Consider the following 17,620-nt stretch of genomic DNA (forward strand, 5'->3'; position numbering starts at 1 on the left):
TGAGGGGTGCAGTTATCTAAACGTTTCCAGCAGGTTAAGGAAACCGGTAATCCCTGCAACAGGAACAAATCTGTGTGCTCAGCGCTCAATTCATGAAGCCTGGTCCTGCCATGTTTTATCATTGTCAAAGCCGCAGCCAGCACAGGACGTCAGGTAAGCCCTCCGGCTACTTCAGCAGTGGATCGCTGAGGAATAAGAATTTTTTTCTTTTTTTAAACCAAGGATCAGGACAAGTAGATTGGGTAGAATCCGTTTTGGTCCCTGGAACAGTTACTAGTAACAGTGTTTCCCAACCAGTGTGCCTCCAGCTGTTGCAAAACTACAACTCCCAGCATGCCTGGACAGCCTCCGGCCGTCCGGGCATGTTGGGAGTTGTAATTTTGCAACATGTGGAGGCCCACTGGTTGGGCAAAAACAGACTAGTATAAGTAACAATGTGCAGCGCTGCACTTGTAGCAAGATAAATATGTTGTGTAACCTATGCGTACGTGTCTGGGACTGGTTATCTTTCATGGAGTTCTCCGAATTATCCATAAACCACGCCGTGAGTTCTACACAAAAGTTTATTGCGATCATGTTACTGTCAGGTTGCAAAAAATGAAATAAAAATACGATGCAATTTACATTTATTAAACTACGGGTCATAGCACAAATTTACACATTCTACACACTAGACATTATCTATGTCACACACTGGTCTCTCAAAAGACATGTTTTACTGGAGGAGACAATAAATTTACAAGACTAACAGGAATCCTTAGTATAAAAACGGTGTACTTATGTAAACTTACAAGGAACCCAAGGACATGGTTTCCATCTCAACTAAGTCATCCATTTTGTTGCATATTTTGTTCAAACTGTGCAGGGGATGGAGAAAGCTGGCACATGTACATGAAGACATAACTAACGCTCGTCCCAGTGTCTCACACTTTAGCTGCTTTTGCCTGGTCCCATTTTTCATGTTACTGAACTTCAAGTTTTGAATTGAGGTTAATTCAAGATGCGCTCTCTTTTTTTTTCCAGTCTGGAATGTTGACCGGGCAAGCTGAAGACTTGTACCTGTAGATCTCTGAGTAAAGTTCATTACTAAGCCTCTGTGGAGAAGCTGTCAACACCGTACTGAAAACAAGGCACACACAGGCTTCTCATCAAGGTCTCTGATGTTATCCCAGCGTCTTGGATTTCATACCTAGGATTAAACAAATTAACATTCCATTACAATTTTTACTGTAAGTCTGCAAAGACAAGGTACAAGCTACTGTCAGGCTGTGCTCACACATTGCTTTAGCATGGGTAAAAAAAAGCAAAGGCTATATTTCATCATGATGATGCAAATCTTAACCCCTTAAGGACTCAGCGTTTTTCTGTTTTTGCACTTTCGTTTTTTTTCCTCCTTACCTTTTAAAAATCATAATGCTTTCAATTTTGCACCTAAAAATCCATACGATGGCTTATTTTTTGAGCCACCAATTCTACTTTGTAATGACATCAGTCATTTTACCCAAAAATCACAGCGAAACGGAAAAAAAATATCCTTGTGCGACAAAATGGAAGAAAAGAAAAAAACACCATTTTGTAAATTCTGTTTCAACGCAGTATATTTTCATAAAAAATTACATCTTTATTCTGTAGGTCCATATGGTTAAAATGATACCCTACTTATATCGGTTTGATTTTTTATTACTTCGGAAAAAAAATCATAACTACATGAGGGAAAATTTATATGTTTAAAATTGTCCTCTTCTGACCCCTATAACTTATTTTTCCGCGTAAAGGACGGTATGATGGGTTATTTTTTGCGCCGTGATCTGAAGTTTTTATCGGTACCATTTTTTTGATCGGACTTTTTGATCGTTTTTTTCTTCATTTTTTTATGTTATAAAAAAGTGACCAAAAATACGCTATTTTGGACTTTCAAATTTTTGTTGCGCGTACGCCATTGACTGTGCGGTTTAATTAACTATATATTTTTATAGTTCGGACATTTACGCATGCGGCGATACCACATATGTTTATTTTTATTTACACAGTTTTATTTTCTATGGGAAAAGGGGGGGTGATTCAAACTTATTAGGGAAGGGGTTAAATGATCTTTATTAACTTTTTTTTGCAGTGTTATAGCTCCCATAGGGACCTATAACACTGCACACACTGATCTTTTACACAGATCACTGCAAAGCCATAGCTTTGCATTGGATCAGTGTTATCGGCGGTTGATTGCTCAAGCCTGGATTTCAGGCTTGCAGCAATCAATCGCCGTTCGGACGCACAGGAGGCAGGTAAGGCACCCTCCTGCTACGTCCTAGCTGATGGGGACATCGCGATTTTATCGCGATGTCCCGGTCAGCCCGGCTGAGCTGCCGGGACGCTTTTACTTTCACTTTTAGACGCGACAATCAAAGTTGAGTCTAAAGAGTTCATGCCGGACATCTGCCGGAACGGCGATGTCCGGCATTAACCACGGGCCCTGGCTGCCGATAACAGCCAGGACCGTGTGGGTAGGATGTGAGCTCAGCTCCTGAGCTCACAACATAACCCTCGTATGCCGCAGTGCCGTAAAAACCCAGCGTTCTGCAGCAAGGGGTTAAAATTGTGTTTCTATAGCGAGTTTTATAATCATAGAAAACAGAAATCGCTGCAAAAACACAGAAAGACTGCAACGTGTGGCATGTTTCGGAAACCCCCCTTCCAGCAAACAGCTGGGGCCCAGTTCAGGAGATCACGGGGGTCCCAGTGCTATTCCCTGGATAGGCGATTCTTTTTTAATACAGAACTCCTTTAAGACAGTTATTTTAGTCTAAGCCAAGTTGCAAGCAGTTTATAAATATGTTTACATTCACATTGCAACAAACGGTTAAAAGGGTCACTGTCATTTAGCGCAATCTCTGCTGCGGAAATTTTGCTGCAGACCCAGACAGCGGAGAGTCCTTTGCCGAAAATCTGCTACAGATTGAAAAGGGACGGGGTCACCGTGGGTAAACTCAAGAGGGAAACGTGCTGCAAGTTTGAAAAGAAATACGCCCGTGTGGGGCAAAACTACAACTCCCAATGCCACAGCTAGTGGAACCCTTGTTGGGGAAACACTGCCAGTGACTAATGCAGTTAACCCATAGACAACGCATGTGAACATACCCCAAGATAATTTCAACACCGGTCAGATACACAGTGGGTTTGTGTGCAGATAATCTGCAGCTTATTATAGCACCAGTGATTTTCCCTCTGGGGAAAATTGAGCAGCATGGCAGATTTTAAATGTACAGTGTCAATAGGGAAAATCTGCAATAAAGCCATTACATTTTATTGTTGTGGATTTTGCAGATCTGCAACAAAAACCTTAACAGGATTTTTAATTATTTTAATCTTTTTTGCTGTATAACCCCTTAACGACGCAGGACGTATATTTACGTCCTGCGCCGGCTCCCGCGATATGAAGCGGGATCGCGCCGCGATCCCGCATCATATCGCGTGGGTCCCGGCGCTAATCAACGGCCGGGACCCGCGGCTAATACCACACATCGCAGATCGCGGCGATGTGCGGTATTAACCCTTTAGAAGCGGCGGTCAAAGCTGACTGCCGCTTCTAAAGTGAAACTTAAAGTATCCCGGCTGCTCAGTCGGGCTGTTCGGGACCGCCGCGGTGAAATCGCGGCGTCCCGAACAGCTGATCGGACACCGGGAGGGCTCTTACCTGCCTCCTCGGTGTCCGATCGACGAATGACTGCTCCGTGCCTGAGATCCAGGCAGGAGCAGTCAAGCGCCGATAATGCTGATCACAGGCGTGTTAATACACACCTGTGATCAGGATGAGAGATCAGTGTGTGCAGTGTTATAGGTCCCTATGGGACCTATAACACTGCAAAAAAAAAAAAAGTAAAAAAAAAGTGTTAATAAAGGTCATTTAACCCCTTCCCTAATAAAAGTTTGAATCACCCCCCTTTTCCCATAAAAAAAATAAAACAGTGTAAAAAAAAATAAAAATAAACATATGTGGTATCGCCGCGTGCGTAAATGTCCGAACTATAAAAATATATCATTAATTAAGCCGTACGGTCAATGGCGTACGCGCAAAAAAATTCCAAAGTCCAAAAAAGCGTATTTTGGTAACTTTTTATAACATTAAAAAATGAATAAAAAGTGATCAAAAAGTCAGATCCAAACAAAAATCATACCAATAAAAACTTCAGATCACGGCGCAAAAAATGAGTCCTCATATCGCCCCGTACGTGGAAAAATAAAAAGTTATAGGGGTCAGAAGATGACATTTTTAAACGTAAAAATTTTCCTGCATGTAGTTATGATTTTTTCCAGAAGTGCGACAAAATCAAACCTATATAAGTAGGGTATCATTTTAACCGTATGGACCTACAGAATAATAAGGTGTAATTTTTACCGAAATATGCACTGCGTAGAAACGGAAGCCCCCAAAAGTTACAAAATGGGTTTTTTTTCCCGATTTTGTCGCACGATTTTTTTTTCCGTTTCGCCGTGCATTTTTGGGTAAAATGACTAATGTCACTGCAAAGTAGAATTGGCGACGCAAAAAATAAGCCATAATATGGATTTTTAGGTGGAAAATTGAAAGGGTTATGATTTTTAAAAGGTAAGGAGGAAAAAACGAAAGTGCAAAAACGGAAAAACCCTGAGTCCTTAAGGGGATAAATCCACTTTAGATTTATCTATGGATATGATGCAGATTTTTCTGGTGTTTTAAAAATACACTAAAAACTTTCATAGCTACATATCCAGCAAACTCCATCTAGCAGCCTACAGCACCAATAAACTGTCCGGAGAGGGTCTGGCTGTGTGGGGTCATTTTGTCAAATACCTTTTGTAAATCCTGTATGTATAATGTTAGGACAGGTTTATAACATTACAGCAAACTTACCAGTCACTGAAGGACAAGAAGTTGTATAGGGACGGTCTTTCCACTTCTGAAAACGCTGACTGTTCATTGATTGTACCAGATCCCATGTTCTCAAACACAATCCAGTCTCCAACATTCAGTTCAGGCAGAAGACAGTGGTCCACAATTATGTCAAGTTCATCATAAGATGGACCCAAAAGACTGCTGGCAAATAGAGGCTCATCTTCCTTGTACGTCTGAAACCATCAAGAATTATAGGGTTATAGAATTATAGAATTAAAAGTCCCATCTGAAATAGCACTAGTAACATGGCAGCTTACCTTATGGACTCTGGGGGCAGTATTTAAGCTTTCCGATAGTTTACTTGCAAACGAACCATAAACTCCATCATTCATGCAATAAATAAAAGCTGGTCTGTTACTTGTTTGTTTTCCTGTAATACAGAAGTAATTATGATGCAGAAGCCATTGGAGAGTCCCTTATATATTACACACATCACATCTATGTTAAAACATTATAGATCTCCCCAACTTGCTAAAGTAACCTTCACAATATAACTTTTTACCATTCAAATTATTAAGTTAGTGGACCAGTCTATCAGGCACCTGCAGTGACATTGTATGTCCAGAAACATAACGACAAAGCTGTAATCCACAGAAGTATTCGGTGTACAAGGATAAACGTTGTGCAGTGGAACCAAATGGCAATAGGAACAGATGAATCACGTCTATTCCGATCTTTACAAACAAGTTACAGACTCCGCTGAGCCATGCTGCATTGGTACACGTCTAACTTGTTTTTAAAGATTGTAATAAAGGCATGATTTTATCCACTTCTTGGAAGCGCTGGATTCATCTGTTCCTATTGCGACAAAGCTGGACACGTACAGTATTCTGTGCAGATTTCAATGTAAACTAGATGACTGAACATCGCTAAAAATCCTGCGCAGGATACTGTATGTGTGAATACACCCTAAAATGGACAGCGTGGTCCTGTGATGGGACAACACGTCATCACTAGATGTGGCACAGGTGGTGAGGTTTCCTAAAGGCATTAATATTAAAGGTTTTTAATTACCTGTTCTCACCACTTGCAGTTAAAGGGGTACTCCGCCCTAGACATCTTATCCCCTATCCAAAGGATAGGGGATAAGATGTCTAATCATGGGGGTCCTGCCATTGGGGACCCCTGCAATCTCTCATGCAGACACCCACCTGTGGCAGCTGCACAGAGTGATGTTTGCTCTGTGTCTGAAGATTCACGACCACGGGGCCGGAGTTTAGTGAAGTCACGCTCCGCCCCTCAATGCAAGTCTATGGGAGAGGGAGTGATGTCACAAGTGGGCGGAGTCGTGACTTCACAAAACTCTGGCCCCGTAGTCGTGACCAGACACCAAGCGAACATCGCTCTACAGCTGCCACAGGTGGGTGTCTGCATTAGAAATTGTGGGGGTCCCCAGCGGCGGAACCCCCACAATCAGACATCTTATCCCTTATCTTTTGGATAGGGAATAAGATGTCTTAGGGCTGGAGAACCCCTTTAAGCTAGGGCAACATATGAGTTGGAAAACAAAAATAAGTGAATTGACACCCCATAAGTTGGTTACAGTTTTAAAAAGACTAAAAATTTTAAAAGTTACCCAAATTACAGAAACGTTGCAAGCAGGTCGTAGAGACATGTGACTATCTTAGGTTGCGTTTACACAGGCGCGTTTACAGCCTTTCCCACTGAGTTTGAAAAGCCACAGCAGATTAAAGTCATAAAATCTGCAGCATCTCAAACTCACTTGTAAATCCTCGTGTGTAAACATAACTTTACATTGAGTTCTAGTGTATATAAATGACTGTACTGTATTACAGACTGCGCTACACTTGTTTATGTGCATGCTTCTCCTGTGATTATTACATTATTAATGCATATCATTAAAACTAAATTTACTAAAATCAGTCTAAAATGACATTGTAGGTGGTTTTGGGATTGTGGTATACAGTACCAGTTATTTAGTGACAGATTATGTAATAAGATAGAAACCTCTGTCTGCTACGCAATGTGTAATTCTATTGTTTGTCTGACATCTTTTGTTAAAGTATTTACAGTCATGGTGGTAATTGTTGGCACCCCTGAAATGAAGTATTTCTCACAGAAAAGGATTGCAGTAACATCATGTTTTGCTATACACATGTTTATTCCCTTTGTGTGTATTGGAACTAAACCAAAAAAAGGAGGAAAAATAGCAAATTGGACATAATGTCACCAAACTCCAAAAATGGGCTCGACAAAATTATTGGCACCCTTAACTTAAAGGAGTAGTCCAGTGGTGACTCAGTGGTGAACAACTTATCCCCTATCTTAAGGATAGGGGATAAATTGCAGATCGCGGGGGGTCCGACTGCTGGGGCCCCCTGCGATCTCCTGTACGGAGCCCTGACAGCCCGCGGGAAGGGGGCGTGTCGACCTCCGCACGAAGTGGCGGCCGACACGCCCCCTCAATACAACTCTATGGCAGAGCCGAAGCTCTTCCTTCGGCAATCTCCGGCTCTGCCATTGAGATGTATTGAGGGGGCGTGTCGGCCGCCGCTTCGTGCGGGGGTCGACACCCGCTATCTGGCCGGAGAGCCGGGGCCCTGTACAGAGAGATCGCAGGGGGCCCCAGCAGTCGGACCCCCCAGGATCTCAAACTTATCCCTATCCTTAGGATAGGGAATAAGTTTTTCACCATTGGACTACCCCTTTAATATTTGGTTGCTCACCCTTTGGAAAAAATAACTGAAATCAGTTGCTTCCTATAACCATCAATAAGCTTCTTACACCTCTCAGCCGGAATGTTGGACCACTCTTTTGCAAACTGCTCCAGGTCTCTCTTATTGGAAGGCGCCTTTTCCCAACAGCAATTTTAAGATCTCACCACAGGTGATCAAAGGGATTTAGATCTGGACTCATTGCTGCCAAGTCAAAACTCTCCAGCGCTTTGTTACCATCCATTTGTGGGGGATTTTTGATGTATGTTTGGGGTCATTGTCCTGCTGGAAGACCCAAGATCTCAGACACAAACCCAGCTTTCTGACACTGGGCTGTACAGTGCGACCCAAAATCCGCTGGTAATCCTCAGATTTCATGATGCCTTGTACATATTCAATGTGCGCTGTGGAACCGGGTATTTTTTCCTATTTATACATTGTACATATTCAAGGCACATAGGGCCAGAGGCAGCAAAACAACCCCAAAACATCATTGAACCTCCACCATATTTCACTGTAGGTACTGTGTTCTTTTCTTTGTAGGCCTCATTCCATTTTCGGTAAACAGTAGAATGATGTGATTTACCAAAAAGCTCTGTCTTTGTCTCATCTGTCCACAAGACGTTTTCCCAGAAGGATTTTGGCTTACTCAAGTTCATTTTGGCAAAATGTAGTCTTGCTTTTTATGTCTGTCAGCAGTGGGGTCCTCCTGGGTCTCCTCCATAGCGTTTCATTTAATTTAAATGTTACCAGATAGTTCGTGCTGACACTGATGCTCCCTGAGCCTGCAGGACAGCTTGCATATCTTTGGAACTTGTTTGGGGCTGCTTATCCATCATCCTGACTATCCTGCGTTGACACCTTTCATCAATTTTTCTCTTCCATGCACACCCAGGGATATTAGCTACAGTACCATGGGTTGCAAACTTCTTGATAATGCTGAACACTGTGGACAAAGGCAAATCTAGATCTCTGGTGATGGACTTGTAACAGATTGTTGATATTTTTCCACAATTTTGGTTCTCAAGTCCTCAGACAGTTCTCTTTTTGTTGTCAATGCTTAGTGTGGCACACAAAGAATGCAAAGACTACATAAACTTCATTTCATCTGCTTTCAGGTGTGATTTTTATATTGCCCACACCTGTTAATTTCCCTAGGTGAGTTTAACCCCTTAAGGACCCGGGCTTTTTCCGTTTTTCATTTTCAATTTTTCCTCCTTAAACTTAAAAAAATCATAACTTTAAAATTTTCACCTAAAATTCTATATGATGGCTTATTTTTTGCGTCACTAATTCTACTTTGTAATGAATAATTTTACCCAAAAATCTACGGTAAAACGGGGAAAAAAAATCTATGCGACAAAATTGATGAAGAAAACACTATTTTGTAAGTTTTGTGGGCTTCCGTTTTTACGCAGTACATTTTTAGGCAAAAATGACACCTTATCTTTATTCTGTAGGTCCATACGGTTAAAATGATACCCTACTTATATAGGTTTGATTTTGTATTACTTCAGAAAAAAAATCATAACTACATGCAGGAAAATTTATACGTTTAAAATGGTCATCTTTTGACCCCTATAACTATTTTTCTGTGTTCAGGGAGCTATGAGGGCTAATTTTTTGCGCAGTTATCTGAAGTTTTTAGCAGTACCATTTTTGTTCTGATCAGACTTAATGGTATAAAAAGTGATAAAAAATGCGCTTTTTTGGACTTTTTTGCGCGTACGCCATTGAACGTGCGGTTTAAAAAGCGGTATATTTTTATAATTCGGACATTTCCGCACGCAGTGATACCACACGTTTATTTTTATTTACACTTTATTCTTGGAAATGCCTGGTGATTCAAACTTTTATTAGGGGAAGGGATAATTGAAAGGGTTAATGATTTTTTTTTTTACACTTTTCTTATGCAATATTATAGCTCCCATAAGGGGCTATAACATTGCATTTACTGATCTTTAACACTGATTGATCCATCTCCATAGGAATGGATCAGTGTTTTCGGCGATTGAATGCTCTAGCCTGGATCTCAGGCTTGAAGCATTCAATCGGCGAATGGACAGCGCAGGAGAAGGTAAAAGACCTCCTCCTGTGCTACAGCTGTTCGGGATGCCGCGATTATACCGCGGCGATCCCGAACAGCTCCCTGAGCTAACCGGCAACTTTCACTTTCGTTTTTAGCCGCGCGGCTCAGCTTTGAACGCGCGGCTAAAGGGTTAATAGTGCGCAGCACCGCAATCAGTGCCGCGCGCTATTAGAGGCGGGTCCTGGCTTCACTGACGCCGGGCCTGCCACGATATGATGCGGGGGTCACCGTATGACCGCGCGTTGTATCGCAGGACCGGGACCCAGGACGTACCCATACGTCCTGGGTCCTTAAGGGGTTAAAGGAGCATCACATGCTTGAAAATCTTATTTTTCCACAATTTTGAAAGGGTGCCAATAATTTTGTCCAGCCCATTTTTGGAGTTTGGTGACATTATGTCCAATTAGCTATTTTCCTCCTTTTTTGGTTTAGTTCCAATACACACAATGGGAATAAACATGTGTATAGCAAAACATGTGTTACAACAATACTTTTCTTTGAGAAATACTTCATTTTCTTGAAAAATTTCAGGGGTGCCAACAGGCATGACTGTTTTACATTGTATTAATAAAGTAGATTAATTTTAAGACAGATTTTGGCCTAATGTGTTAAAGTGTAATGTTATTCTGAAAGAGCAGACTGGTATGTTACAAACATCTTATTATGATACTGCCCTCTAGTGGTAAAATCAATAATTACCTCCAGGAAGATGTTGATCATGCTCCACAGCCTTCTTTGCTATGATGTTTACTGCTAGCGTAAATGCAGACGAAACATAATAGCTTCCAGGCTCTGCTATGACTCTTATTCCAGATTCCTCAGGAAAATATGCATCCAGCAGAGGGCTGACAGCATGACAAACCTATGGGACAAACATGTGAGTTAGTCTACACCTTTCCCTAGAACAGTGTTTCCCAACCAAGGTGCCTCCAGTTGTGGCAAGACAACTCCCAGAATGCTGGGAGTTTTAGTTCTGCAACATATGAAGGCACCCTAGTTGAGAAACACTGCCCTAAAATCAAACGTGTACATTTGGAAGACTTCTCTATATTCCACATCAGATAACTTACCTCTTCCAATTGAAGTTCACTCCCTGAAAATCCTCCACCAATATCCAATATACTCATCTTAAAACCAAGCTCTTCCTAAAAAAAAAAAAAAAAAGGGAAACAAAGTTAACATGAAGATCTCAATTGTGTATGACTAGAATTAAAGGGGTACTCCGGTGGAAACTTTTTAAAATCAACTGGTGTCAAAGTTAAACAGATTTGTAAATGACTTCTATTAAATCTTTACCCTTCCAGTACTTTTTAGCAGCTGTATACTACAGAGGAAATTATACATTGAATTTCTGTTTTGTCTTGTCCACAGTGCTCTCTGCTGACACCTCCGTCCGTGTCAGGAACTATCCAGAGCAGCATAGGTTTGCAATGGGGATTTTTTCCTGCTCTGGACAGTTCCTGATACGGGCATCAGGTGTCAGCAGAGAACACTGTGGACAAGACAAAAAAGAAATAAAAAAAAAAAAATTCCTCTGTAGCATACAGCTGCTAAAAAGTACTGGAAGGGTAAAGTTTTTTTTTTAATAGAAGTCATTAACAAATCTGTTTAACTTTCTGGCACCAGCTGATAAAAAAAAAAAAGTTTTTTTTTAACGGAGTACCCCTTTAAGCAGGATTAGAACATGGCTGCCTTCTTAAAAAAAGAGCACCACTCCGCTTCTATCCAAAGATTGCATCTCAGCTCCATTCACTTGAACACTGACAAGTTTGGCCCTGGGTTCGAAAGAAAGCAGCCATGTTCCTGTAATGCAGGACAGTTCCTTTATTGAATAATTCATGATTTAATAAGGGCTGAATGTAAGATAAAGGTTGTTTACAATACCAGGAACCAGTAGGTGATGTTACAATGTGGGGTAAAGGTTCTCAGGGATGCACCAGTGGCTGCATTGGCAGGATGTTAGAATTCATATAATCCTATTGCCTGAACATCCTTATAAGATTGGATTTTTCTTTAACCACAATATGAATGTTTCAAAGGAATAAAATACTTACTGCCATGTCGCACACACAGCGGGCATCAGATAAAGCATGAGTGTATGCTTGTGGATCTCTGGAAGAGCTTGACACATGGAACCTGGTGAGAAAACATGAAGTTTATGAGATGCCAAATATTGTAGCAACATCTCCTCTATAAAGTGGAGAGGGATGAGCAGGTACCTTGTGGGACTGTATAATTAGGAGCTAATCTAATGCATTCATTAGATGAATCAGCACTCCTACAAGAGAAGCGATCCAAGGAATTATATATAGAAAAGAGTTACAAACACATGATCTTCTCTTACTGATCCTTAGACTAGATAAGCATTTACAGTTCAGCTGGTTGTCATTGGAAACGTTAAAAGCCCTTAACTTGCTGAGCATTTTAAAGCAGGGACTGGTATGATAATCCTACAGTACATTACTGGATTGTGAAGATTCTGTCACAGCATGGATACACTCCAGACTTTCCTTGGTGGATTCACAGTGCATTAAAGTACTAGCATTGTAAATTAAGAAATCTCTTGCATGCAGCGGTGCAGAAAAAAATTAAATAAAAATAAAAAAAATCAAACCAACCTGCATAGAGTCTTCAAATCTGCTGCATGTCCATTTATTCTGCTGATCCACTGCACATAATTGTAGAATTTCCTTATTGATTTTAAGTGACATTCCAGTCCTAAATGTTACTGCATAAATGCTATTGGGAGAGGTGTCTTGCTTCCCCCTTACTACACAGCTGCAGCCCCTGCCCATCACCTGACTAAGATTTATTTATTTATATAGCGCCTACAGATTCCGCAGCGCTTACAATTATGGGGTACAAAGACAAGTAAGATCCCACCATGCTGCACTGTGACCAACAATTGTACACATGGGTGTGAAATAAAAGTCACTAATGTTCACTATGTAACCAACACTAAGCTACATAGAGAAAGTGGCTTCTGCTTAATGAACAAACCCGTGTATTAAGTGTCTGTCAGTGCCGCACACCGGGTGATTGGCTGGGGAACGGAAGCAGCGCAGTAAAACTGGGAGCATGGCGGCTGTTTAGCTTTACCATGCTTATCCTCCGTATGCTGGCGTGTCTCTAAACGTGGCAAGTAAAAATCCAGACTATATCCAGTGTGCAGGATCTTGCAGTGGGATTGCTGTGAACACTCAGCATAAGCCACAAGTGCAGATTTTGCATATTTAGCAGTTTAATACTTTTTTTAATATGTCAGTAATGTGCACATATTCCTGCAATGGCAAATGTTTGCATGGTTTGGTGTGGTGCTGGCACTGCAGATTTTAGTAAATATTCTACAGCTTGCTCATGCCACATGAAAATACCCTAATATATTGAGCACCTCGGTAAGTTAAGCAAATTGCAGCTTGCAGAAACATAAAGGTTAATCAGGACCCATAAGTATTTATATGTTCGATATAGAAAATGTATATTTATATATGTTGCTGTATGCTGGGATGTGTACACTATAAAGCTCAGAAGTGAAGTATTTAAAGCAGCAATAAAGTGCACCATCTGCCGAGTTACAGACAACACATCATTGCAGCTTAATCCCCTCTTCTGCTGCCAAGTTTAGCAACAGATAACCCCAGATTCAGATGGTAGAAATTAAAGCGGTATTCCAGTATTTCCGCAGGATAGGAGATAAGTGTCAGACCCAGAGTCCGACAGCTGGGACCCCCGCGATCTAACCAACAGCGCTCTACATTAATGCAGTGTGTAGACCACGGCATAAAGCTGTGCCCGACACGTTCCTTCTATGCATCTCTATGGGAGCTGGAGATGCACAAACACTGTACCTATGGCTTTCCTATAGAGATGCATGGAGGGGGCATACCGGACACCGGTTTAAGCAGTGATCGACATGCCTCCATTCATGAGAGCAGGGCGCCATCTGACACTTACCCCCTATCCACAGGATACATTTTTTGACACCGTATAACTCCTTAAACAGTAATATGCACCAGGACGACCAGCCAAGCATAATCTATGCAGCAAATCAATTAATCTTTGAGTCCATAGCAACCAAAATCAAAGCTCCCAGTAAAGTGAGAATCAAAGGAACTTACTTTACACCAATTACTTGAACACTGTATTCCTTAGCACATTCCAGGAGGTGTCTGCAGTTCTTCAGCGTGCTGCCAAACACCATGTTCATCTCTTCGTCTCCACTGATGCCTTCTGTTGCAACATGAAGCAAGAGCCTAAGAGAAGGGGAAGATGATGGGGGCACAGTTGGTTTACATCAGCACATGATGTTTTTGAAGTATGTTGACAAGCGTGCCACAGCTTGAGCGATCATCCTTGGAAGAGTCAAGAACTTAGTGAGAAATATTCCTGTATAGAAAAAAAACTAGCAATTAGGGCCCAAGACTGGGAGCTGCGAGTGGGACACATGGAATTACAGCAAACCATATTTCAGTACCTAGCATAGGTTGGTGCTGTAAACAAATAAAAATATAAAAAATAAAAATCCAACAAAATGTTTTTAAGTGAAGTCCCACTTGTTCTCAGGAGAGAAAAGTACATTTCCTTACAGAGAATTTTACAGGGCACTTTCTAAATGTTATTACTTCAAAAAGATGTTTAACCCACTCAATGGCAGCTCACAAAATAATCCCAAAAAAGGATAACAAAAGTTAGTCCAGCCAGATTACTTCCTTATATTTCTAGCATTAGGCAAGATCATTGCCATACTGAAAAACCTTCGGAGAAACCCAAAACAGTCAGAACACAAGTTCAATGTAGAATTATAAGTCCAGGACTCAGGTCAGTCTCACAACCATTGTATTCGGTAAGGACATTTTCTATGTACAAAGACTGACTAATACAACTTCACACAAAAAAGTCCTCTAGATCAGCTTTGGCTGTCCGGGCATGCTGGAAATTGTAGTTTTACAACAACTGGAGGCACCCTGGTTGGGAAACACTATACCCTACACTATTTACATCAGTTTAATCTGGATTTTAATTCTTCTGAGGAAGCTAAGGATATTACAATAGTACTGTACTTGTGAGATGTAACCAAATGTTTTAGAAAATCTTGTCTTGTTTGCCATTTTATGTTACACATTGTGACCTCTGTGGTTGCCATTGTGGCATTAGATTGATTGAAGGTTGTATGAAGCTTACTCAGAACAACCTCAAAGCTGGGGTCATTGTTGTCCAAAATTAGTTATCCCTGCCAATGACCTAATGGGTTACAGGCACAATATATTGCCACACCGTGGGATGTAGAAACATTTAAGAAGCGCCCATCATATATAGACCCAGCCGGGTAGTAACTCATGATTACGGTGTTAGTTTCTGGTTATTTCAGAGACTTCATCGTAAATCTTCTAACAAAGTGGAGCTTAGCACATCAGACATATCCGAGATCTTCCTCCTGCTCAACACCTTGGATGCAACGGCGTTTCGGGGGCGTGCCCCCTTAGTCACGGCATGGCTAAAGCAGCACGCCCCCGAAACACCGTCACGTCCAAGGTGTTGAGCAGGAGGAAGATCTCCGATACATCTTGATGTGCTAAGCTCCACTTTGTTACAAGATTTATGATGAAGTCTCTGAAATAACCAGAAACAAACATCGTAATCATGAGTTACTACCCGGCTGGGTCTATATATGATGGGCGCTTCTTAAATGTTTCTACATCCCACGGTGTGTGAATATATTGTAGCTGGAAGGGACGTGTGGGACTATACACTGCATTGTGTGAATTGTGGCAGAACTTTTGAACTGTGTTTTTACTAATGAGTTACAGGCCCAGCGTAAGTGCATGTGTTTGTACAGCAGTGTTTCCCCAGGGTGCCTCCAGCTGTTGCAAAACTACAATTTTCAGCATGCCCAGACAGCCTTTGGCTGTCTGGGCATGCTGGGAGTTGTAGTTTGGCAACAGCTGGAGGCACCCTGGTTGGGGAACACCAGTGTACAGGGAGAAGGATACAGGGAAGACAATAGTCAACTTTAGCATGTTGCATTTTGACACATTTAGGAGTCACTGACTACCAAAACAAAGCAAGGTGTGAATCTGTTGACACTATATGTATTAGAGAATAAAAATAAAACTGCTAAATGCTTTGTGTGCGCACTGATCTAGGGAGACATATGCAGCTTTTCCACACTGGAAGCTCACAAGACTAGATATCAGGTGTGTATTTCTGCAGAACGCACCAAAGGCAGGAGTCTGCTAGCCTAAATTTTATATCCTGTGCTCTTCTAATTTTGGACACCAAGCATAAACCAATTTGAAACACTGAAGCCACATGAGCACTTACTTGGCATTCGGATGGCTGCGTGCTATTTTCTTCAATTCTGCTTCATTGTCGCAAGTCATAATGTTTACTCCAAGCTTGGCAGCGTGTTTGATTTGAGCAATTTGCTTGCATGGATTGGTATATATAACATTCTCCATAGATATGCCCAAGTCATAGACCATCGTCATTTCATGCTGCAAAGAGATTTAGAGCTTAAGAATCACACAAGATCAGTAATTGATTTATTACTCAAAACATTCTCCTTTAACTCTGATAAACAAATTACATATGTGATATATTTTATTACTGTTCAGCTCTTACTATGTTGTCCTTCTCACCTTAGCGTACATGGTAATGGTATAATGCGGTGATATCAAACAAGTCCTTAGCTGTTCCAATGAGGGTTACCATATTGTGTGACATATTTGCATTTAATCCTTTCCTGTGTGTAAGGTCAGTCAACCACCTTTTCACCACTGCCCATAACAGATCGACCATTCATCCATTTGTAGGTTTATGATCATTCACCCAAAGCTGAGCTCTTAAATGGGCACTGTCGGATACAAAAACTTTTGATATGTTGTAAAGCATGCAAAACTAATAGGTTTTGCAATTGCTTTCATTAGAAAATTTTCAGTATTTCATACTGAAAAAGCCAAACACGAACTTCTCGGCTCAGCAGTTGATGACTTATCCTGCATAAATTAGTTCAGCTTTCAGGTGCTCCGGTGGGCTGGAAAAGGTGGATACAGTCCTAGGAGACTCTTTCCTAGGAATGTATCCACCTTTTCCAGCCCACCGGAGCACCTGAAAGCTGAACTAATTTATGCAGGAAAAGTCATCAACTGCCGAACCGAGAAGTTCGTGACGAATCGAATTTATTGTAAGTTCGCTCATCTCTAGTCAGGACAATTTTAAGCATATTGATTAATATCAGGAAAGTTTACCGTCTAGTGCACTACGTAAAAACAAAACCCTTCAAAAATTTTAAACTAGGATTTCCTAATTCCATTCCCCCACCTCACAAATAATTTTTTGGTTGCGCTGTTCATTTTCTGGTTAATTGAAAGGTGTCATTACAAAGTACAATTTGTCGCACAAAAAAAAAGTGGGGAAATAAGTTATACCGTACTTAAAAGGGGAGTAAACGAATGCAGAAATCAAAATTGGTTGTGTCCTCTAAGCCAAAGTGTGCCGTGTCCTAAATATCACAAACTGGTGTGGCGCTGTTTCCGAAAGAAATCAGCTATGTTTTCCTAATCCTGTATATATAACCCCTTAAATCCCAATAACAAGGAATAGGCAAGTCAAGCATGCATGTGTACAGATAGACAAAAAAAGAATTACTCACTTTATTGGCACATATAAATCCAATCCCAAGGGCCGATAGTATCTCCATAACAGCAGGGGAGGAATTACACTTTACAGTGTAAAATGGCTTGATGTTCCCCATGATATTCTGCCATTCAATGTGCTTCTTGACAATCTTCCCAAGGTCAGCAACAAAGAATGCATTTTTCCCTGTCTGCTAAAGAAAACGAATAGGATTATTAGTCCTATTAGGACTATTAGTCCAAGTCCTGACACTAAAGTAATCTTCACCTATTACATAATGTTACTTAGAATCTT

General features: G+C 41.1%; 1 protein-coding gene across 2 annotated transcripts in view; it reads right to left on the bottom strand.

The window, feature by feature from the left end:
* Nucleotides 1–549: 549 nt before the first annotated feature.
* AZIN1 (antizyme inhibitor 1) overlaps nt 550–17,620 on the bottom strand; it is a 42,531-nt gene continuing 25,460 nt past the window's right edge. Inside the window, exons 4-12 of one of the 2 annotated variants that reach the window (XM_056522535.1) lie at nt 17,343–17,516; nt 16,013–16,185; nt 13,810–13,944; nt 11,746–11,827; nt 10,762–10,836; nt 10,391–10,553; nt 5,185–5,297; nt 4,886–5,100; nt 550–1,189 (exon numbers count right to left, since the gene is read on the bottom strand). In XM_056522535.1, the coding sequence (XP_056378510.1) occupies nt 1,087–1,189; nt 4,886–5,100; nt 5,185–5,297; nt 10,391–10,553; nt 10,762–10,836; nt 11,746–11,827; nt 13,810–13,944; nt 16,013–16,185; nt 17,343–17,516 (1,233 nt within the window). In that variant the 3' untranslated portion in view covers nt 550–1,086. Of the gene's footprint in view, nt 1,190–4,885; nt 5,101–5,184; nt 5,298–10,390; nt 10,554–10,761; nt 10,837–11,745; nt 11,828–13,809; nt 13,945–16,012; nt 16,186–17,342; nt 17,520–17,620 lie in introns of both variants that reach the window. The other variant, XM_056522534.1, reaches the window with a different exon arrangement.

Source organism: Hyla sarda, chromosome 5 (genome assembly GCF_029499605.1).
Source record: "Hyla sarda isolate aHylSar1 chromosome 5, aHylSar1.hap1, whole genome shotgun sequence".
Taxonomy (NCBI): Eukaryota; Metazoa; Chordata; class Amphibia; order Anura; family Hylidae; genus Hyla; species Hyla sarda.